The sequence below is a fragment of the Microcaecilia unicolor genome, chromosome 7 (assembly GCF_901765095.1).
Source record: "Microcaecilia unicolor chromosome 7, aMicUni1.1, whole genome shotgun sequence".
NCBI classification, from domain to species: domain Eukaryota; kingdom Metazoa; phylum Chordata; class Amphibia; order Gymnophiona; family Siphonopidae; genus Microcaecilia; species Microcaecilia unicolor.
Genome location: NC_044037.1, coordinates 45,927,103 through 45,950,310, shown reverse-complemented (window position 1 = coordinate 45,950,310; position 23,208 = coordinate 45,927,103). Strand labels below are relative to the sequence as shown.

The following is a 23,208-nucleotide window of genomic DNA, read 5'->3' as shown; positions in this document are numbered from 1 at the left end:
GCATAAATGGCTGTGACTAAATTTGGTTGCGTGGAGAGGTGCTTGGTGTATTCTATATACCATGCGGAAATTTAAGCCTATTCTATAAAATATAGGTGTGCTTTAGAGAATACGCCTAGGTGTAGTGTTTTCCCCACATAGAATTTTCAGGCGCCAAATATATGCCTACTATGTGCAGAAAACCTTGTACACAGGCAGAATTAGGGGTTTTGTTAGGAGTTAGCGGGAGAGAGAGACCTGCAGTTGAAGTAAGAGAGGGAACTAGGGAGGAAACTGACGAGGGAAAAGGCAGGAGGGAATTTCAGGCCTTTGATGGTGGAGTTCTCTGCAAAACAGACTATAAATAAACTATGCAGAATTTTAAAATATTGTGAACAGAATTCCTCCAGGAGTCAATACATATACAGTAAAATCAAATGAATAATGGATGATTCCTGTTAAACTAAGAGAACATTTTATGAGTGGCTTTTAAATATACTCCATTATGTTACAGTAGTCATAAATGCATTATTAGACCAACAGAAAATGCTATCACCTAGAGCTTGTTTGTTGACATATATATGAAATAACAATGTTTTAGATCATGGCCATAAAAAAAAAATACAACAGGAATCAATTACTAACACCCTCAAACTAAGGTTATGCTTTCACATCTGGGCCTCACACCTTCCTATTGAGGTAGCCTTAACCACCAAATATTAATGTTTAACTAGCCTGACACCTAACAGCAGAAAGAGCACTCTGAAGCCTCAGGTGACAAGTTAATTCTCAATCTACACTATTGACAGACTTCTCTTACTCAACTGTCTCTCAAAATGCTAGCTTAATGCACGCTAATCCCTTGGCAGATTACTTCAGCAACATTACCAGTCATTGCAATGTGTAAATTGCATGCAATACACACATGCATTGCAAATACAATTTGCTTGCTGGTGTAATATTTAAAATATTTTACAAAAATACCCTTTTCCACACACAATTAGGAAAATTTGTCTCTCTACTGTATTTGTCAGGAACAGCTTGAGAAGTGCCCTACCTTATCCAAGCAACAGGGACAGGTTTGTATGTCTCTAGAATCTGAACAAAACAAGCAGGAATTGTCACCATAGTACACAGAAAAAAAAACCCCTCCCATAAGTAAAGCATGTCCTAATGGAACAGCAAATAATTGATATTAGAAATAATGCATCTATGACAAAACCAAGTGATCAGTAATTTTTTACTAAATCACTAATTACCCCTCTCTAGCGCATCACTAATTACAATATGCTAAAAACAAACAGTTTCATTTATAATTAAAAGGTATGGCCCTTATTTGGCAACTTGAATCCCTTGTGATAGTACCGCAATGCCACCCGCTCTTACCCTGGCCCTGTCCACAGATAGTGGGGCTTGTTGCTGTAACTCTTACTAAGGGAGCAAATTGATGATTCCTGCAGCAAATTTTGCTGCCGTCATTAACCTGAGGTAATGAGTTGACTCCAATGGTAAATTTTGTGGAAAATTGCTACAACTTAGTAACCAACACTCTTGATATCAGGTCCTACGTTTACTATTAGTACATATATGTGACAACCTGAGAAAGCTTATCGTCCAGATTAACTGTCTCCCCTCTCTCCTAGATTTTATCCCCCTTTGCTCTTCACCGTCTCCCTCTTTCCAAGATTTTATCCCCGTTTGCTCTTCACTCTTTCTTCTGCCTTCTTCCTCCTCTTCCCCCCCCCCCCCCCCCGGTCTCTCTTCTTTCCCCATCACCCCTGTTGACTCTAACCTCCTGCCTTTCATCCCCTCTTTAGTGCCTTCTAAGTTCATTCCACTACCGCCTCCCCCTTCCCCTCATCCATATGGATCCAATGGATAGCTTGAGTAATAGTTACAACAGGCGCATTCCAATGGTGCTCAAAAATTGCTACAAGAGCTGAAAATTCAAGGATCGTAACTCATTTCATTTTCCAGCAGTTAGGAAAATGGAGGTGTCACCTAGGAACCTCTTAGCAAGGTAGCCTTCAAGGATCCTCAGAAATTTACAGGTTTTCTGTGTGATAAAAATACCTTTCCCTATCAGAATACCGAAGATGTACTCAATGGCATGGATAGTGTCTCGAAATGAGAGGCACCAATATTTACATCTTTTGATCAAGAGCCACAAGAATCCTTCCTGTCCAAACCAATTAAGATCTCGAATGTGCAAGTTTTGAAGCAACATCTGGACGCCAGGTTGATTTCTGCCTACAGATACATGGGCTGCAGGCAAACATGGCGTTATCATGACTAAATTCCATGTATCTCAGTGGATTTCAGCAGGAAACTGTCAGGTACCTTGAGATGAAACTGAGCACTAAAAGGTCACAAAGTTCTTGCAATTACAGAAATCATGATGCAAGCATGTTATTTTAATTTACTGAAATATAGTTGCAGACTACATTTTTCAGACTATTGCTCTTGATTAGTCAGATGTCAATTAAAAAAACAACAAAAAAGTACTGCATCTCTGGAGAAATAAGCAATCCAAAAATCAATATGCTGATTATTTATACTTTTTCTGGAAGTACAGTATAGTTTTTCCTATCACCGTATATAATCACGTAATTTAAACATATCTATCTGCAAGACAAGACCTTGTCTCTATTCAGTAGAAATGAAAGTTGTAAACTGCAGTTTAAAAGGAATACAGGGCCATTACCTCAGGATCTACCAGCTTAGGCTACAACTTCTTTAGACCCGCTCCCATCCTGTTAGACTGTCACTGAAATGCTTTGATGTTTCACTTATATATACTGTCATCTACCAACATTTGCTTATTTCCGATCTGATGAAGAAGGGTAACCTTCGAAAGCTAATCAAGAAATGTATTAAGTTATATTCAATAAAAAAGGTATCATCATATTTTCTTTTCCATGTTTTATTTCTATTGATTACCTTCTAGCTATGTGGAATTGATGTGGAGATCTGGACTCCTTGCTCCTTTTTGGCAACTTGTGCTCTATTCCTATCTGGTTGATCTGGCCTAGAGTGCCATATCAGCAAAGTTCTAAAATAAATGTACTACCTTACAGAGTAGAAAAAGATGACACTGCTTTCAGTGACTGCTGTATATGCATCTTTGAAGTTCCGGAGAGCCCTTATAGTTCACGAACCTTGATTCACATTACTTCAAATATTCTAGTCCAAAGATGGTTCCATAGCATTTACTGAGCCCCATATTTCATTTCTGGTTAATGCAGTAAAAACATATGCCGTTAAAGTAGCACTCTAATGCCACAGTATTACAATTGCATGCAAAAGTTGAGGCACTCCTGGTCAAAATTGTATATTTCAGTAAAATCCTTAAGTGAACAGAAGATGACAACTTCTACTTGGTACAACCTAACAGGTGTACACACGGTGAAGCATGGCCCAATTTGGGTCTATCTATTAAGGGACTCTTGATTGCTCCACTCTTGAAGGCCCATTGGTGCTTTTCTTTTGTCGGATAAACAAAAAGTTGGATAATACGGAAAAACAATGGTTAACTCCTCAAACAATGCAGAAACAAAGGCAGTAAAAGCAGGGTCCCGGCTCACAATGGTGTTAAAAGTAGGGCCTAGGTTCAGAAAATGGAAAGAGAAGCCGCACATCACCACCAGGGGTCTTGTTGGATATGCCAGATGGTCAGATCAGCGAAGGTCAGATAATTGAAACCGTACTGTATTGAACAAATAAAACTGAATATGGCAAGGGCAAAAGTTTGGACACCATTCCAATTGACTCATACTACTTTATCCTTAAAATCGAGCGTGGTACCGGAAGATTGGAGGGTGGCCAATGAAATGTCCATTTTAAAAAAGGTTCCAGGGGAGATCCGGGAAATTATAGACCGGTGAGTCTGACGTCAGTGCCAGGGAAAATGGTAGAGGCTATTATTAAAAACAAAATTACAGAGCACATCCGAGGACATGGATTACTTTGACCGAGTCATCACGGCTTTTGTGTGGGGAAATCTTGCCTGACCAATTTACTTCAATTCTTTGAAGGAGTAAACAAACATGTGGACAAAGGGGAGCCAGTTGATATCGTGTATTTGGATTTTCAAAAGGCGTTTGACAAGGTACCTCATGAAAGGCTACAGAGGAAATTGGAGGGTCCTGGGATAGGAGGAAAAGTCCTATTGTGGATTAAAAACTGGTTGAAGGATAGGAAACAGAGAGTGGGGTTAAATGGGCAGTATTCACAATGGAGAAGGGTAGTTAGTGGGGTTCCTCAGGGGTCTGTGCTAGGACCGCTGCTTTTTAATATATTTATAAATGATTAAGAGATGGGAGTAACTAGCGAGGTAATTAAATTTGCTGATGACACAAAATTATTCAAAGTCGTTAACGCGCGGCAGGATTGTGAAAAATTACAGAAGGACCTTACGAGGCAGGGAGACTGGGTGGCTAAATGGCAGATGACGTTTAATGTGAGCAAGTGCAAGGTGATGCATATGGGAAAAAAGAACCCAAATTATAGCTACGTCATGCAAGGTTCCACGTTAGGAGTTACAGACCAAGAAAGGGATCTGGGTGTCGTCGTCGATAATACGCTGAAACCTTCTGCTCAGTGTGCTGCTGTGGCTCGGAAAGCGAATAGAATGTTGGGTATTAGGAAAGGTATGGAAAACAGGTGTGAGGATGTTATAATGCCGTTATATCGTCCATGGTGCGACCGCACCTTGAGTATTGTGTTCAATTCTGGTCGCCGCATTTCAAGAAAGATATAGTGGAATTGGAAAAGGTGCAGCGAAGGGCAACTAAAATGATAGCGGGGATGGGACGACTTCCCTATGAAGAAAGACTAAGGAGGCTAGGGCTTTTCAGCTTACATAAGTACATAAGTAATGCCATACTAGGAAAAGACCAAGGGTCCATTGAGCCCAGCATCCTGTCCACGACAGCGGCCAATCCAGGCCAAGGGCACCTGGCAAGCTTCCCAAACGTACAAACATTCTATACATGTTATTCCTGGAATTTTGGAGTTTTCCAAGTCTGTTTAGTAGCGGTTTATGGACCTGTCCTTTAGGAAACCGTCCAACCCCTTTTTAAACTCTGCTAAGCTAACCGCCTTCACCACTTTCTCCGGTAACGAATTCCAGAGTTTAATTACACGTTGGGTGAAGAAAAATTTTCTCCGATTTGTTTTAAATTTACTACACTGTAGTTTCATCGCATGCCCCCTAGTTCTAGTATTTTTGGAAAGCGTGAACAGACGCTTCACATCCACCTGTTCCACTCCACTCATTATTTTATATACCTCTATCATGTCTCCCCTCAGCCGTCTCTTCTCCAAGCTGTATAGCCCTAGCCTCCTTAGTCTTTCTTCATAGGGAAGTCGTCCCATCCCCGCTATCATTTTAGCTTGGAGAAGAGACGGCCGAGGGGAGACATGATAGAGGTATATAAAATGAGTGGAGTGGAACAGGTGGATGTGAAGCGTCTGTTCACGCTTTCCAAAAATACTAGGACTAGGGGGCATGCGATGAAACTACAGTGTAGTAAATTTAAAACAAATCTGAGAAAATCTTTCTTCACCCAACGCATAATTAAACTCTGGAATTCGTTGCCGGAGAACGTGGTGAAGACGGTTAGCTTGGCAGAGTTTAAAAAGGGGTTAGACGGTTTCCTAAAGGACAAGTCCATAAACCACTACTAAATGGACTTGGGAACAATCCACAATTCCAGGAATAACATGTAGAATGTTTGCACGTTTGGGAAGCTCGCCAGGTGCCCTTGGCCTGGATTGTCCGCTGTCGTGGACAGGATGCTGGGCTCGATGGTCTTTTCCCAGTGTGGCATTACTTATGTACATACTTTTTTCTTAAAAAGTTTCATGCTGCAAGTTATTGGACTGCACTTCTTTTGGATACTGCATATCAGGCATGTTATTTAAACTTTAGGAAATTAATGATAGCTTTTCTGTTTTGAACGTTTTTAATGTAAATTTTAGATAGTTGGTCTATTGAACTTTATAATTCACTAAATATTACTTGTTAGCTTACATGCTGAGCTTGTTTGGTTTGCAACAGAATATAAATTTTAATTGTATTGTGATGTATAAAGTTGTTAGTAAGGCCCAAGAAATTTAGGGACCCTTTTACTAAGTTGTAAGAAAAAATGGGCTTGCTGCATCCTAATGCTGGAGTTTCCTGCCCATTTTTGTTTTTATCATGGCAGTAAAATGGCATTTTTTATTTTTAGTTTTGGAGGTCCTGTGCTGATTTTTAATGCAGGACTTGAAAAAAAAAAAAAAAAATTATGCAGGAGCGCTTACCACCTACCATTTAGATGGTGCTAAGGGCTCCTGCATTAAGTCCATGTTACCCAGTTAGCATGCGCTAATGTGAATGTACTAGCTGGATAATGCTTCAAGACCCATTTCCTGCACACGCTATGCCTCCTCCAAAAAATACATTGTGTGAGATACCGCACATAAACAGGGAAATAACTACAAGTTGCTTTGAAGCATGCTAAGATGCATTAGGACTTGGTGCACCTTAGTAAAAGAGCCCCTTAGTGACTTACTAGGTCTTCATTTAGAGAAGTGAAGACAATTATGATTTAGCAAATACTTTCAGCTTGTGACTATTCTACTTGCAACAACTGTAGACGCTTCTAAGCAGCTATCTGAACATTTGAAAATGGAGATCGTTCTTTTACAAAGCAGAAGGCTATAAAAAATAATCTCTAAACCCTTCCTGTTAGCAACTTCAATTAACAGAAAACATAACTAAGAAATGGAAGCAATACAGATCTCAAGAGAAATCAAGATCTGGAAGATTAAGAAAAATCTGATGGAACTGTCTGAAAACAAGCCAGATCTACAAAACAGAACCCACAGGTCACCACACAAATCGACCGTAAACTGAAGTACCACCATATATATTGGCTTCAATCACAAAATGGCTGCCACATCCTCCAGTAGCAATCTTGCAAGACTGCCGCCATTTTCACTATGAAGATGCCACGGACAGATGCGAGTGGGTATTGTTCCTGCCACCACAGTGGTATGGTAGGCCCTGGGAGGGGCCTATGGGTGGGTCCCTGGGGGGGGGGGGGCTTCATCTGTTCAGGGGGTAAAGGGGGAGGAAGGAAAGAAGTGGGAGCTTTTCTGTTTTTTTTTTGGTGGGGGGGGCAGCAGCAGAAGGAGGAACTTTTGAGGGGAGGGGGTGGGTAGGAGAAGGAAGGGGAGGAATGCTGGAATAAAAACCCTTGGTTTATAGTGCAGCTAACATTCCCCCCCCCCCCCCCTTTTATAAGAGGAAAAATTTTATTTTGGTTTATATTTGAGTATTGTATAATTATAGTACAGCAAGAGGCCCTCACTGGATGCCCACCGGAAGGGTGGAAGGCCAGATTTTAGGACTCAGGCTGTAAAAATACCAGCTAGGTTTAAAAATCTATGACTGGCTGAGCAAGGACTTGCTTTTCCTGCAAGTTAATATGCGTTCTAGTTTAAGATCTATCCACTGGAATAGTGGTGCGCCAAGCTACATAGCTTTGTACAGCTGAAAAGCACTGACTAGGCCTGATAACCTACTAATGGCCTTATAGATGAGTCTTAACAAAATCAGATACAAATTGAATGTAGCACTTATTAAAAGGGAGTTTGTCTTTCTATAAGATGAAACTGAGATCATAAGATGAAAAAAAAAGAGGAAGTGAAACTGATATGCTAAAAATAAGATGTTCTGGCAGAAGAGAAAAACATGTTGACAAAAGAGGAAATTGCGAAATAACTTGCAATAGCTAGAACGGAAGGAGTTGGGTACAGATGTACATCTGGCCGGATGCGAAAGTATGATCTCAGACATTGAGAAATATTAGAAAAAATGTTCCTCACAATTGACTTCTATTGAGAGCTGTGGGTATAAAAGAAGGGAAATTTTGGCTTAGTTTCGGAGTTCTCCCCAACGCCTTGGAAGCAGCGAAGCTCTGTCCGGTTATATCCAGAATCTGTCCAACTTCTGTACCTAACTGAAGACCCTACTTGGGGTGAGCTGTCCTACTGAATCTGTAATTTGTACCAACTTGAAGACTTGTGTTTGGGTAAGAAATAAAATGTATTTATCTTCCTAAAACAGTGTTTGTCTTAATTTCTATCTAACCTTCATCTCCTACTAATTCTACAAACTAATCTACACATATACCTGACACCCATTCTGTATACAGAATACTTTTAGATTCTAATAGAATATATGTGGGAACATAAATTCCCCAAGATTCACCTAGATCCTAATAGACAGAAAGCTGTGGTCATGGGAATAAGATTTGAACTACGCCTTCTGATGCCTATATTTGAAGACCAAACCCTCTGTACACCTCCGTGTGGAAGGATCCCACGGGGGTCTATAGAGGGGTGGATTAAACAGTATATATAGTAATTTTCAACATATCCTAGAAGCTAGTATCTCACAGTCAGTAAAGAAATTGAAACTGGAGAGAGTAGATATTTCAACTAGACAATAATCCAACGCACACTTTCAATCAAGTATGAAGTATTTATTGAAATAAAAAATGAAGGTTTTAGAATGGCCTTCACAATCCCGACGACTACTACTGAAAGTCCTTGGGGAGATCTTAAACATGCAGTACATGGAAGGAGACCAAAGAAAAGTTCTGCAAGAAATTTCAGAAACATTTCAAAAGCAAGGACAGAAAGACACTTGACCACAGGAAGTGTTATTTCTGTCAAAGGTGTTTCAAAGAATATCCAAACTTTTGTGCCTGCCAGGCGTTGTTTATATTGTGTTTCTCCTTACTGCTTGCCTACGTAAATACTGAGGAGCTGGACTGGAGGCCAAGCTTGATTTTCAGTTCTCTATCTCCACCTGCTGAATGATGGACACAACTAACCTCCCAGGTTCTGGAATAATAGGAAGCTATGGAATGGAAAGATCTGTTGCTGTATTTATAAGCAGCTTTCAGCTTGGACCACTTCCCTTCCACCTCTCTATGCCAACCCCTATCGTCAGCTCCTTCTTCAGGTATTCCCCCATTTTATCAAAATCAGCATGTCTAAAGTCCAGTATTTTGAGTTTTGTGCATCTGCACTCCGTCTTTGCTCTTCTATCAAGCCGTATCATGTGATGATCACTATTGCCTACGTGGGCACCAATTTGGATACTGGAAACACTTCCTCCATTTGTGAGTACTAGATCCAGCATTGCCCCTTCCCTCATGGGTTCCGTCAGCACTTGTCTGAAGCAAAGCACTTTGACAGGCATCCATGATCTTTCTATTTCTTTCTGATTCTGTCGATGGGACATTCCAAGCCACATCAGGGAAGTTGAAATCTCTTAACAGCGCCTCCCCTTTCATTCCAAGGTTAGAGATATCTTCAATCGGATCCTTGTCCAGCTTCTCCATTTGTGCCGGAGGTGTGTAGATAACACCTGTGTGGATAAAGGTTCCATCTTCGCTTTTCAGGACGACCCGTATAGCTTCTTCCTTTCCCCAGGTTCCCTGCATTTCAGCCGCTCTGATATGTTTCACATACAGCACCACTCCTCTACCTCTTCGGCCCTCCCTATCCTTCCTAAAAAGATTATAGCCCGGTATGTCACAACCCATTCATGGGAATCATTGAACCACGTCTCTGTAATAGCAACAATATCCAAGTCTTGAACCTTTTTATTTAGACTACGATCATCTGTGCTCTTTGCTTTCCATATGTTATTGAATTTAGATGGTGTTCTATATTAACATTACCTTCCCCACTGCATTCATGATTTTTCTGGGGGTGATTTACTAAATTCTCTTGCTTCCTTTTGTCACTCCTACACGCTAGTTTAAATGTCTAGAAACATACTGCCTGAATTTCTCCTCAAGTATCCTTTTTCCTGTCACTAGTTCCAGTCCGCTTCGTAAGAAATTGCACTGGCTTCCTGTACAAGAGCGTATAACTTTTAAGATCTGTGCCCTAGTCCACAAGATTCTCTATGGAGCAGCCCCTGCGTACATGGATTCACTTGTCCACCTACCGCCAAGAAACTCTCTCACAAGTGCCCGCTCCTACTTAACCCTCCATTACCCTGCATGTTCTAGGCTGAAGAATAAAACCATGTATGCTTCCTCCTTTGCCTACGTCGGCGCCCGCTTGTGGAATGCCCTACCAAAATCAGTGAAAGCGATTCAAGATCATCTGGCTTTTAGAAAGTCACTTAAGACTTGCTTATTTGAGCAAGCGTAGCCCAAAGATCCAGGCCAACCTCACTAACCTCAGGATGCTGCCATTGCGCTCTGGCGCTGCTATTATGGACCCATTTCTTTATCCTTACCTCTCTGCCCTACATACCCCTTTCCATTTACTGTGCCCTGTCTATTTTTTTGTTCAAATGTTGTAAGCCACATTGAGCCTACCGGAGGTGGGAAATTGTGGGATATAAGCACTGTAAAATAAATAAATAAATAAATCATTACAATACAACTTGCTATTTTTTTTTAAATATACTGCGTCATCCTCTTATGTATTTAAAACCTTCTTCTTTACACCAAGCTTAAAGCCACTTATTAAACTCCTCTGTTTTACACAGTCTTGGGGTGTCTTTTGTGCTCATAGCCCAATAGCAGATTTATCAGTCTGGTGGTTGGTTAAATCGTTAGGAATTTCCATCAGACTTATCAGGAGTGGAGGATAAATCTGCTCAGCTGTGAACTTGTACTCATTTCAATTCACCAAGCTGTGTGTATTAAAAGAAGTGTACTTTTTTTTCCACTAAATCTGTGACCCCCCCCCCCCCCCCACACACACACACACAAACAGAAAATATTAAGGTATATGGTAAAGAGTTGCGATACGTATGAAATTCAGCCTTTTTAGTTTCCTCTGTGTAAATATAAAGACTAAATTATGTAACACACATATACATATAGATCAAATTATTACATTTGGCACAAAGGGAGCTCAGTCTGGTTCAACTAGAGGACAGGAGAGTACAGAAGCAGTCTTATAAACCAGAATTTCTACAAGAGGTCGTTCAATTCCTTTTACCTGAAGATTTTTTTTTTAAAGCACCCCAGTCAGATTGGATGGCACCAAGTTTACAAGCTTGATGCCCTATCTTGTTTCCATATTCTCAGACCCTACAGGCACATCAGTGTCCCACAGGTATTCCAACCTAGATGCCTCCTCACCCCATGATGCACTTACCGCAGATACTTTGTTGATTACATCCCTTGCCATTGCAAGTCCCTGTGCAAATGTACGAGCAGCTACAAATGCACGAGTTACTTGTAATTTTAACTTCCGTGGTACATCTCCAAATGGCTTCAAGTCATCAGTATACTTGCTCACACAATCCAAGTATTCATCCGTAAAACTGTACTGAGGATTCACTAGCTGGAACATGCGCTCCAGAAGACGTGCCCAGAAATCATTTAGCATGTCTTCCAGGTTTACACTTCCACCAACATAGTACCGTTTCAGTTCAATAAAGAGATCTTTGAATAGCTTAGAGTTCTGCATGTATAAACGACCGTATGTCCTTACAAACATGTCATTCAAGGATTTCTCTGCATTTTCAAGAAGTTCTTTGAAGAATTCTGAAAGAGAAAAAGAACAGCGGAGTAATTAGTTTCAAGCTAATAATTTCCAAAAGTAAGGTCTGTCAAAGCAGTTCTTCATATTGGTATACAGCGAAGACCAAGAATTCTGGCTGAAACTGCACAAGACATTTTTACTTTTGGGGCAGATGATCAGGTGCTAGAGGCCATTAGTGCTAGACTAGTGCCCGCATTTGCCTGTGCCCCAGGATCAAAGCTGGTGAGCACGTGAAACAATGAGCTCACCAGCTCTGATCATTAATTGCATGCAAATTGTAAGGAATATGCCGAAAGGAAGAGGGACCCCAGCTACCCACCGGAGAAAAGAGAGCCGGAGGGTAGGAGGGAAGACCCTAGGGATACTCAGGTTTTGCCCAAAAGGGACATAAAGATGGGAAACTACAACTCCCAGAAGGCCACAGGAGAGCTCCGGGGGAGGAGAAGTAGGGTGCAGAACCAAGGAGCTCCAGAAGAGGGCCGCCAGGGAAAAGGAAAAGCTGATTCTCCCACCTGGTGGAGGAGGTGGTGGAACCGGTGGCAGGAGAAGGAAAAGCAGCCTAGCAGAGTTAATGAAGAAAAGTGTAATCAGTGGGAAAAGGGGTGGGGGGGGGAGGAGAAAATGGACTGGGCTACTGAAGGAGAAGGGGAGAATGAACCAGAGGGGATGGAGCAAGAGGAGGCTGAGCTGGTCTTAGACGAACCCATGGAGCTCTTGGCTATGGCTCAGCCAGCACTGGAGGTATAGGGGAGAGGCCTGGGTCAATGCGGGAGGAGGTCAGGAGAATAGAGACTGACCCAGAGGGTGGGACCCAAGGCTTTGAGCCCGCGCAAAGCCTAGCTCCATTGAACTGTGCTGAGAGAAGCCTGGCTGTAATGGGACTGTGTTAGAAACAGCCTGATTTTATTGAACTGTGCTGAGAGAAGCCTGGCTGTAATTGGACTGTGTTTGAAACAGCCTAGCTCCATTGAACTGTGCTGAGAGAAGCCTGGCTGTCATTGGACTGTGTTAGAAACAGCCTGACTTTATTGAGCTGTGCTGAGAGAAGCCTGGCTGTACTTGGACTGTGTTAGAAACAGCCTGACTTTATTGAACTGTGCTGAGAGAAGCCTGGCTGTAATTGGATTGTGTTAGAAACAGCCTGACTTTATTGAGCTGTGCTGAGAGAAGCCTGGCTATACTTGGACTGTGTTTGAAACAGCCTAGCTCCATTGAACTGTGCTGAGAGAAGCCTGGCTGTAATTGGACTGTGTTAGAAACAGCCTGACTTTATTGAGCTGTGCAGAGAGAACCCTGGCTGTAATTGGACTGGGTTTAAAACAGCCGAGGAGCTGTTGAAGAAAAGGGGGCTGGGTTGCAAATCCCAAAAACAGGCCCAAGAAAGAAGAAGAAACACATAAAGAGGAAAACAGAGAGCTCGGTGCTGGTGGTGAGGAGGCTTCACGGACTTAGCCAGTAGGAGCATTGTTTACAAGTGGTGTCAGGAGTGGGATCTTGCTGCGGGACCTGTCGCTAGAGGAGGCCGTGACCCGACTGGACGAGAAGCCCCACGAGAGGGCCAACGCTGAGAAAGGCGCAGACCCATCTTGGGTTCCGGTAAGCGGGCCTAACTGGGGGAGGGGGGGAGGTGTTAGAGGGATCAGAGAAAGAGTCCAACTTAAGTGAGGTAATCGCACTTGGAGGTGGTTCTCTGTTGTTTTGTCCCTCCCCCCAGGTGGCCGTGCCAGTGCCGTGATGGACCCCAAGGAGATCTTCGGGTGGATGACTCTCCAGTTCCAAAAACAGCAGGAGCTGACGGCCAAGATAGTCGAGGACTCTCTGATGGCGGCCCGGGATCAGCAGCAACCAGTACTCAACATGCTACAAGACTTTTTCCAGAGAGGGGCTAATGTTCCCCGTGAGGGGGAAACCGGAGCAAATGGACACGGGCCCGGAGGAAGCGGTGTGGTAGGACATGTCTCCATGAATGCACTTAACTGGGGGAAGTTGTCCGAGCAGGATAATGTGGACGAATTTTTGACAGCATTTGAGAGGGTGGCTGGGGCGGCTGGGTGGCCACAAGAGCAGTGGGCCATGAGATTGGTGCCTTCTCTATCCGGGGAGGCTTTGGCAGCCTTTAGGGATTTGTCTCCGGAAGAGGCTGCCAACTATGGAAGGTTGAAAGAAGCTATCAAGGACAGATATGGACTCAGTACACAAGCTTACAGACGTAAGTTTAGAGCCACCAAATGGGAAAAGGGGACCCCCCCTAAAGCGGTAGCAAATAAGCTAATGGATTTAGTGAAAAAATGGTTGGAGCCCGAGCGACACAACCTGCACGAGGTACTGCAAGAATTAGTAGTGGAGCAATTCCTCCAGGGTCTGCCCGACGAAATTAGGGCCGAATTAATAAAGAGGGGATGTAAGACGGTAGAGTGGGTGACATCGGGTTTGGAATGTTACCTGGAAGCCCAGCAGTGGGGGGGGGGCCAGAGCGGGAGGGAGGCAGGACTCGGGCGTTACAAAAAGGGGGCCCGAAAGTTTCCCTAATTAAGCCGGAGACCCCCGCAGGGAGTAAAAAGACCGAGTTAGACGCCAGCCCGAGTAGAAAGGCTATTCCTTTTGGGAGCAAGGGGTGTTTTAAGTGTGGTAAGGTAGGCCATTTCAAAAAGGATTGCCAGTGGCGGGAGGGGTGGATCTCTCAGGTAGAAAAAGGAGTTAGGCCCAGGTACCTAACTCAAGTTAAGGTGGAGGGAGTACCCATCACCGCCATGTTAGACTCTGGGGCCAACCAATCCATGATCTCCCGGAGGCTGTGGCAACAGATAAGAAAGAGGAGGGCCCCGGGCAGGGAGACCTATGATGGAGGGGTGTCTATCCAATGTATTCATGGGGCCAGGACCCGTTATGCACTCCAGCGGGTCAACTTACAGGGGCCCACCGGAGAGCTAGAGCTGGCCATGGCCGTTCTACCCAGATTGCCGCATGAGATGATTTTAGGGAGGGATTGGCCTCCATTTATAGAGTGTATGGGGGAGAGAAAAGTGTTAGTCACTACCAGGGCCCAGGCTCACCGCGAGGTAGACGAAGAAACAGAGGGAATAGGGGGGGTTTTTCCTTTTCAGGGGGAGGTATTGGGCGAACCGGGCCGGGAAAAAAAAAGGAAAGCCGTGAAAAAAAAGGAGCAGAAGGGTAGAAGGGAGGCTCTTCAGCGGGCACAGAGGGAGAGTTACCTGCCAGTGGCCCCGGAAGAATTGAGGGAGCAGTTTCCCCAATTTCATAGGGAGCAGGCCACGGACCCTACCTTAGAGTATGCCTGGGAAAGGGCGCGCCAGGGAGAAGGCCAGGTAGCTCCGGGGTTCCTGATAGAAGGGAACATCCTATATAGAAGGGTGCCAAATTGGGAGCACTCGGGCGGAGGGAAACAGCTGGTGGTACCCCGAGCTTTTCGTCCACTGGTGGTAAGGCTGGCCCACGACCATCCTCTGAGCGGACATAAGGGCTCCCAGGCCACCCTGACCCAAATATTGGCGAGGTTTTATTGGCCGGGCATATATGGGGAGGTGGAAAAATACTGCAAGTCCTGCCCCAGATGTCAGAAGGTATCAGACAGATTCCCTCCTAAAGCCCCATTAAAGCCGCTGCCACGGGTAGAGCAACCGGTGAGGAGAATAGCCATGGATATTGTGGGGCCAGTAACAAGGTCACAGAGAGGGTATCTCTATGTGTTAGTAGTTATGGACATGGCCACCAGGTATCCATGGGCCCTACCCTTAAGGAACATTTCGGCCAAGGGTATTGCCTGGGAACTCATAAAAATTTTTTGTGAGGTAGGTTTTCCCCAAGAAGTTTTGACAGATCGGGGTTCCAACTTTATGTCCCATACCTTAAGACAAGTATGGGAGGCCTTTGGGATAAAACATGTACGTACGGCGGCTTACCATCCCCAAACCAATGGGATGGTGGAACGCTTTAACAGGACCTTAAAGGGGATGCTAAAAAAAGCCTTGGGGGAGGATAGGACCGGGTGGGACCAACTTTTACCCTTTGTGCTCTATGCATACCGGGAGAAGGTGCAAGACTCCTTAGGAGTTTCACCGTATGAGTTAATGTTTGGCAGAAGACCCAGGGGTATATTAGATATCGTACAGGAACACTGGGTACCTCCGGAAACCAGCGAGCAGTCCGTGGGCGAATATTTGCAGGATCTAAGGGGCCGATTGGGTAGGATGCAGGAGTATGCCCAGGACCGGCTAGAACAGAGCCAAGAACAACAAAAGGGATATTACGATAGAGGGACTCGGAACAGGGAGTTTGCCGCCGGGGATAGGGTCCTCATCTTAATCTCGGAAGATCCCCATAGGTTCGCCTCTTGATGGAAAGGACCCTGGGTGGTGAAGAGGAGACTCGGTCCCCTCACGTATGAGGTGGCGAATGAGAGGGGTCGGGTCCAGACGTTTCACGTTAATCTTATGAAACCTTGGGTAGCGAGGGTAGGGTTTCAAACGCGGGGGGACGAAAAGGAAGGAGAGGAGTTAGGGACTCAAATAAGAGAGATTTTCAAACCCTGCGAGCCCGGAGTTAACCCCCGGTTACCCCAGGGGCAGCAAAAAGAGATAGGAAGGCTCTTAGAGCGCTTTAAAGATGTTTTGACAGCATGCCCGGGGAGTACCCACCTAGTAGAGCATGACATTGTAACTGAACAGGGTAAGATAGTAAGGCAAAGGCCCTATAGACTCTCACCAATGAAAAGGAGGGAAGTCATTAAACAAATGCAGGAAATGTTGGACTTTGGGGTAATTGAGGAATCCCATAGTCCCTGGTCCAGCCCGGTGGTGTTGGTGCCAAAACCTGAAGGGGAGTGGAGATTTTGTATTGATTTCCGTCAGCTTAATGCTATCTCTCAAGCTGATGCCTATCCTATGCCTTATATTGAAGAGTTGGTAGACAGGTTGGGGTCAGCCCAGTATCTTACCACTTTAGATTTAACAAAAGGGTACTGGCAGATTCCCCTTTCCCCCGGAGCCCAAGCAAAGACAGCTTTTAGTACCCCTATAGGCTTGTACCAATTCAAAAGGCTGCCCTTTGGCCTAAATTTGGCGGCGGCGAGCTGCCAACGATTGCTGGACCAAGTCCTCAGACCACATCAGACATATGCCGCGGCCTATATGGATGATGTGGTAGTACACAGTGAGGACTGGAACAATCATTTGAAACAGGTAGGGGCAGTGTTGCAATCGTTTAGGGAGGCTGGACTTACCCTTAACCCGAAGAAATGTTACTTTGCCCAGTATAGGGTGAAGTATTTGGGGTATAATGTAGGCCGGGGGGAGGTGCGACCCTTACTGAATAAAGTTAAAAGCATCCAAGACTTTCCCCGACCCAATCGAAAAAAACAATTGCGTAGGTTCCTGGGTATGGTGGGGTATTACAGGAGATTCATCCCGCACTTTTCTGTAATGGCTACTCCCTTAACGGACATGTTGAGGGGTAAGAGCCCGGACCAGCTGAGGTGGGGGGAGGCGGAGTTGCGAGCGTTAGAGCAGATGCAGCAGGCCCTGTGCCAGGAACCGGTGTTGAAGGCCGTAGATTTCGAAAAACCCTTTATCCTACAAACGGATGCGTCGGGGAGGGGGCTAGGGGCAGTGCTGTCTCAGGAACATGAAGGGGCAGAACATCCCGTGCTATATCTAAGCCGTAAACTCCTACCTCATGAGAACCATTACTCCACCATAGAGAAGGAGTGTTTAGCTATTAGGTGGGCAATACAAGAGTGTACGGTCTATCTCGAAGGGAGGCAATTTAAGCTAGTAACGGACCATGCCCCACTGAAGTGGCTAAATTTAATGAAAAATAACAATGGGAGGCTAATGCGGTGGTATTTAGCACTACAACCCTTCCAATACACAGTGGAGCATCGTCCGGGGAGATGTTTGGGAAATGTGGATGCCCTATCCCGGGTAGGCGAGGATAAGGAAGAAAAGAAAGAATTGGGGAGTAAAAGCTTAAGGGAGGGGGTATGTAAGGAATATGCCGAAAGGAAGAGGGACCCCAGCTACCCACCGGAGAAAAGAGAGCCGGAGGGTAGGAGGGAAGACCCTAGGGATACTCAGGTTTTGCCCAAAAGGGACATAAAGATGGGAAACTACAACTCCCAGAAGGCCACAGGAGAGCTCCGGGGGAGGAGAAGTAGGGTGCAGAACCAAGGAGCTCCAGAAGAGGGCCGCCAGGGAAAAGGAAAAGCTGATTCTCCCACCTGGTGGAGGAGGTGGTGGAACCGGTGGCAGGAGAAGGAAAAGCAGCCTAGCAGAGTTAATGAAGAAAAGTGTAATCAGCTGGAAAAGGGGTGGGGGGGGGAGGAGAAAATGGACTGGGCTACTGAAGGAGAAGGGGAGAATGAACCAGAGGGGATGGAGCAAGAGGAGGCTGAGCTGGTCTTAGACGAACCCATGGAGCTCTTGGCTATGGCTCAGCCAGCACTGGAGGTATAGGGGAGAGGCCTGGGTCAATGCGGGAGGAGGTCAGGAGAATAGAGACTGACCCAGAGGGTGGGACCCAAGGCTTTGAGCCCGCGCAAAGCCTAGCTCCATTGAACTGTGCTGAGAGAAGCCTGGCTGTAATGGGACTGTGTTAGAAACAGCCTGACTTTATTGAGCTGTGCTGAGAGAAGCCTGGCTGTACTTGGACTGTGTTTGAAACAGCCTAGCTCCATTGAACTGTGCTGAGAGAAGCCTGGCTGTAATTGGACTGTGTTAGAAACAGCCTGACTTTATTGAACTGTGCTGAGAGAAGCCTGGCTGTAATTGGATTGTGTTAGAAACAGCCTGACTTTATTGAGCTGTGCTGAGAGAAGCCTGGCTATACTTGGACTGTGTTTGAAACAGCCTAGCTCCATTGAACTGTGCTGAGAGAAGCCTGGCTGTAATTGGACTGTGTTAGAAACAGCTTGACTTTATTGAGCTGTGCAGAGAGAACCCTGGCTGTAATTGGACTGGGTTTAAAACAGCCGAGGAGCTGTTGAAGAAAAGGGGGCTGGGTTGCAAATCCCAAAAACAGGCCCAAGAAAGAAGAAGAAACACCTAAAGAGGAAAACAGAGAGCTCGGTGCTGGTGGTGAGGAGGCTTCACGGACTTAGCCAGTAGGAGCATTGTTTACAAAATGCATGCAAACAAGGGTCTCCTGCATTCCTCCCTTATGATCAGTGGGCAGTGCGCCAACAAGGGAGCTGCTCCCACTGCAAACCCTACACCAGCTCGGAGCAAGCACTAGGCTTTGCTGAGCAAGGAAAGAATGGGGGAGACCAGAAGAGGTCTGACAGGTCCAAGATTTTCTCCCGAACCTGTCAAACTTACGCCTGACTAGCATTCCCTCCCCCTCTTCTGCAGGTGCCTCCTCAAAATGGTGGCACCCTCTCCAATGCATCTTAGAATGCGCTGCGTGGGGCTTAACTTCCAAGGTTAAGCCCCGCCAAGTGCATCCCAGGATGCACCGAGCAGGGCACTGCTATTTTGAGGAGACACCTAAAGAGGTCCCTCCCTCTTCCAACTTCGAGGTAGGCCACAGACTCCAGGCCTCATGTTGGGAGGTGGGCTTAGGTTTGACAGGTCAAGGCCTTTTTTGTTTTTTTTGACAGCCCAGACCTGTCAAAACAACTTCTGCTGGAGGATTATGCCTTGGGCGTATGCCCAGGCACAATCTTCCCACAGAAGTGCCCCATAATCAAAGCTAATAGCATGCTTAAATTTGCATGCTATTAGCTTTAAATATTGTGGTGTTGTTTCCCTGTACTACTGCTAATTTTAGAGTGCTAATCGAACAGCGCGGGAGATTTGATTATCTGCCTGCTGGACCTGAAGGGTCTTTTAATAAAATTGTTCCAACCTTTGAGGCCCATTGTGCTATTTTTTACTGTCCTGAAGGCACCCCAGCCAGCCAGGTTTTCAGGATATCCACCATGAATATTCATGAGAGATATCTGCAAGCAGTCCAGAGAACCAATGCTTTGGGTTTTATGCTTCCCCTCTATGAAATAGCCAGTGGTAACCTAAAGTGTACTCAACTAAGTGATTGAATACAATCGGTAACCGCTGGAGATAGCAAAACTGGAAAATGTCAATCTCATTAATAATATATTTTTTTAGTCATATCATGCAAAATTACGTGCAATCTTATATAAAAAAAAAACTGAAAATGGTAAATACCTTCCGACTTGCCTGATTTTTTTTTTTAAACTCAACGGCAGTACTCTACATATTTTAAATAGGCATGTTATTTGCTTACACCCTATGCTGTCTATTAAAATGTTTTGTTGCGTATTGTGTTGACATTGTAATGTATGCCATACTTTCTACTGTTTGAATATTTTTACTGCTGTAATTGTCTATTGCTCATGTTTGACTTATTCTTGCTGTACACTGCCTTGAGTAAATGCCTTCAAAAAGGCAGTAAATAAATCATAAATAAACAGAAATGTTACAACCTATCCTTCCCCCCCCCCCCCCCCCCCCACTAATCTGGCAGTTTGCTTCTGCTACTTTGTTTCCAGCTCAGCTGGAATCACATTTGACCTGTCATCATGAGATTTGTTTGTGACTCTCTGGAGAGTTTGTCTCGTTTATATCGCCCCCTCAATTTACTTTAATCAGTCATTTTGACCGCGGTCATTGGTTGGTGCCAGACATCAGGGCTTCTTCTGGAACTCTGAAATCATGGCCACTAAAACCAACCACAGAACAGTTACTGTTCCCTCTCCCCCAGAGACTACGAACACGGTCGAGAGAGCGGGCAGAAGAGACAGGAAAAGATTGAAGACTTGGGAGGGAGGGGGAAGAAAAAAAATATTTACTGGCATGATGCGCATAGGTGCCATTTTTTTCTAAAAATGCGCCCCGCCCCACCTAGCTACGCCACTGGGTCTCTGCTATATAAAAAGACCTGGCCAGCCCTGCTCTCACTGTCACTGACTCATCGAGCCAGCCCCTGAAGTTGCTTTTCAAGCTGTACCACTGCACAAAAGAAATGTGGCCCTTTTTCAGATTGTTGTTTCCTTAGGAAACACAAACCTGGAAATACATTACTGAGGAACAAAGTTCAACATTTACTAAAAACGTGATAACACACTTCCAAGAATTTAGAATTTGGGCTCTCTACTTGGACAGCAGTCTAGCTGTAATTGTCGAAGGGATCCTAAAGGAAATAAACCACATACACATTGCTAAAGTATAAAACCCAATATAGTTAGAAAGAACTGATAGACAGTGGATGGCATATTGCAGATTGATGTGTTGCAATTAAAAGGGAAGAAAATCTCATCCAATTAATCAAAGCAGTAAAACAGTGTGGCTGTCATCCTTACAATCGGGCACCAATATTTTATTATCTAAACTGTGGTCTGGATTCAATATAATAAAATACTTCAGGAATTCTTGAAATGTGGGGTGTGTTTTATTAAGGTCGGCAAGTAAAGCCAAACCCTAGGAAACTTTTTATCTTTCAATACATACCAGTGACTAATCCAAATTCTGGCTTCTATTCTATTGCAACCACTGTTCAATAAATAACTAAGGATTTTATTCTCCAGAGTAATGTTTTTAACCCTTAAGCCTAGTTCAAATCTGAAATCATTTTAGGTTAAAATATGCTGAGTTCGATATCAGTCTTCAAAGTAGTACACAACAAAATGGGGACAAACATTTCTAGACAAAAAAAAAAAAAAGACATTCTTAGAGTTCCTTAATAGGAAAATCATGGGATTTATGGGTTAACACAGCTGTATATAATATAGATCCTAGGAAAGATCAGATGGAGTTAACCTCCCCACCCCAAACATATGTTCTGTCGAGTATTAGTATGAGGCAATGCTTAAAGTTCCCATGTCTGGTATTTCCTGTCTGGTTTGAGTTTTTTTTTTTTTTTTTTTTTAGTGCATAGTTCAGAGAAGAAATTGACAGTGCACATTAATTTCTAATTCATTAACGATTACCGGATTAAACTCAAAGAAGCAAAGAGGGACATAACGGCTAGCAAAGGCACAGGCGGAAGAAAAAAAATGGCTAAAATGATGTAAAGAGAGGTTTCAAAAACTTTTTCAGATATATTGGGGAAAGGAGAAAAGCTAGGAATGGAATTGCAAGACTGAAAGATGCTGAGAACAGCCATGTGGAGATTGATGAAGATAAAGCGAATGTGCTCAAACAAATATTTCTCTTCAGTGTTCACCGAAGAAAATCTTGGAGAAAGGCGGAGGTTGATTGGCGAGGGTATATCTGGGAATGGAGTGGATATTGCACCGATCACAGAAGAAAGCGTTTTAAACAACTTGAAAATCTAAAAGTGGACATAACTACGGGATGGGTTGGGATAATCCCAGGATACTGAGGGAGCTCAGAGAAATCCTGGTAGGACCTCTTAAGGATTTATTTAATAGATCTTTAGAGATAGGAGAGGTTCGTCAGCATTGGAGACCCTCTTCACAAAAGCAGGGACAGGGAAGAAATGCCCATTTCTCCGCCCATAACCATCCCCTCTTTTGCTTACGCGCATTAAAATTTAGGCACACTGTGTTACGGAATATGCTTAGGGATTTGTATGCGTAAACTGTAACTAATGTCAATTAGTGCTTATTATTGCTTGTTAAGTGCTAACGCTAATTAGCTTGTTGAGCCAATTAGTTTATGCACAATGGTATAGAGTCCGGCTGGATTTCCGCACAGAAATCTAGTCATGCTACACAGAATCTGGGGTATGTACTACAGCTTGGAAAAGCTTTATAATGGAGCAAGATGCTGACACCCCAAAAACAGCAGATCAGCATGGAACCAAACTTGCACACTCAATTACAGAATAGCACCTAAGTGTTTTCATGTGGATCTGATAAGGGGGTGTAACAACGGGCGGGTCAGTGGCATTCCCTTAAAATGCATGCAGTGTTCTAGAATTCAGGGGATCCATGCACAACTTGCACACTGCGATTTACACCCGGTTTCAGTTGGTATAAATATTCTGGAGTGCCGATTCTGGCGCTATACGCCATTCTATAAAAAGCCCCCCCCCCCCATCTTGGAGCCCTCTTTATAGAATACCATTCAGCGCCGATTTTTGGTGCCATTTACTGAATCTGGTCCTTAATTTGCAACCCATCTGCCTAAATTTACTGTCCATTTTTTAAAGACTATTTGAATGGAATGCTTGGAAATTCCAGGCATTAAAGTATTAAAAGGTTAAAAACACAAAAGTAGTGTAGGACAAGGGTAGGGGAGATTTTCTGTATTAAAATTTAAAAAATTTGAAGTAGAGTTTGTATCTGTTATAGCATTGTTATTTAACTGAAGCCTCTTTTGTCAAATACTCATTGAGTGATTATGTGGAAATGTAGATTATTCTACTGTATCGAAATGAGTAGATGTTGTATTGATTTTGCAATGCTTAATAAAGACTTCTATAAATTAAAAAAAAAAACACAAAAGTAATGCTGGATTCTAAGGTGAAAGTAGAAATTTTTTCACCTCTTATACTTGGAAAATAGCAGCTCAGGTTTCATGGATATTAATTGGTATATGAACTGCAACAGTAATTATTAGTTTAAAAAAAACAACCCTACAGTACCTTTATAAATTGCTACAGACGGTGGTCTAAATTCAGTGCTTATCAGCCTAGTCCCCTCAAGGCACTCCCAAG

The 23,208-nt window shown here is 44.0% G+C and overlaps 1 protein-coding gene across 1 annotated transcript in view; it reads right to left on the bottom strand.

The window, feature by feature from the left end:
* GPC4 (glypican 4) overlaps window positions 1–23,208 on the bottom strand; it is a 214,880-nt gene that overhangs the window by 56,668 nt on the left and 135,004 nt on the right. Inside the window, 1 exon segment of the mRNA XM_030208703.1 lies at window positions 11,164–11,555. Within this exon segment, the coding sequence (XP_030064563.1) occupies window positions 11,164–11,555 (392 nt within the window).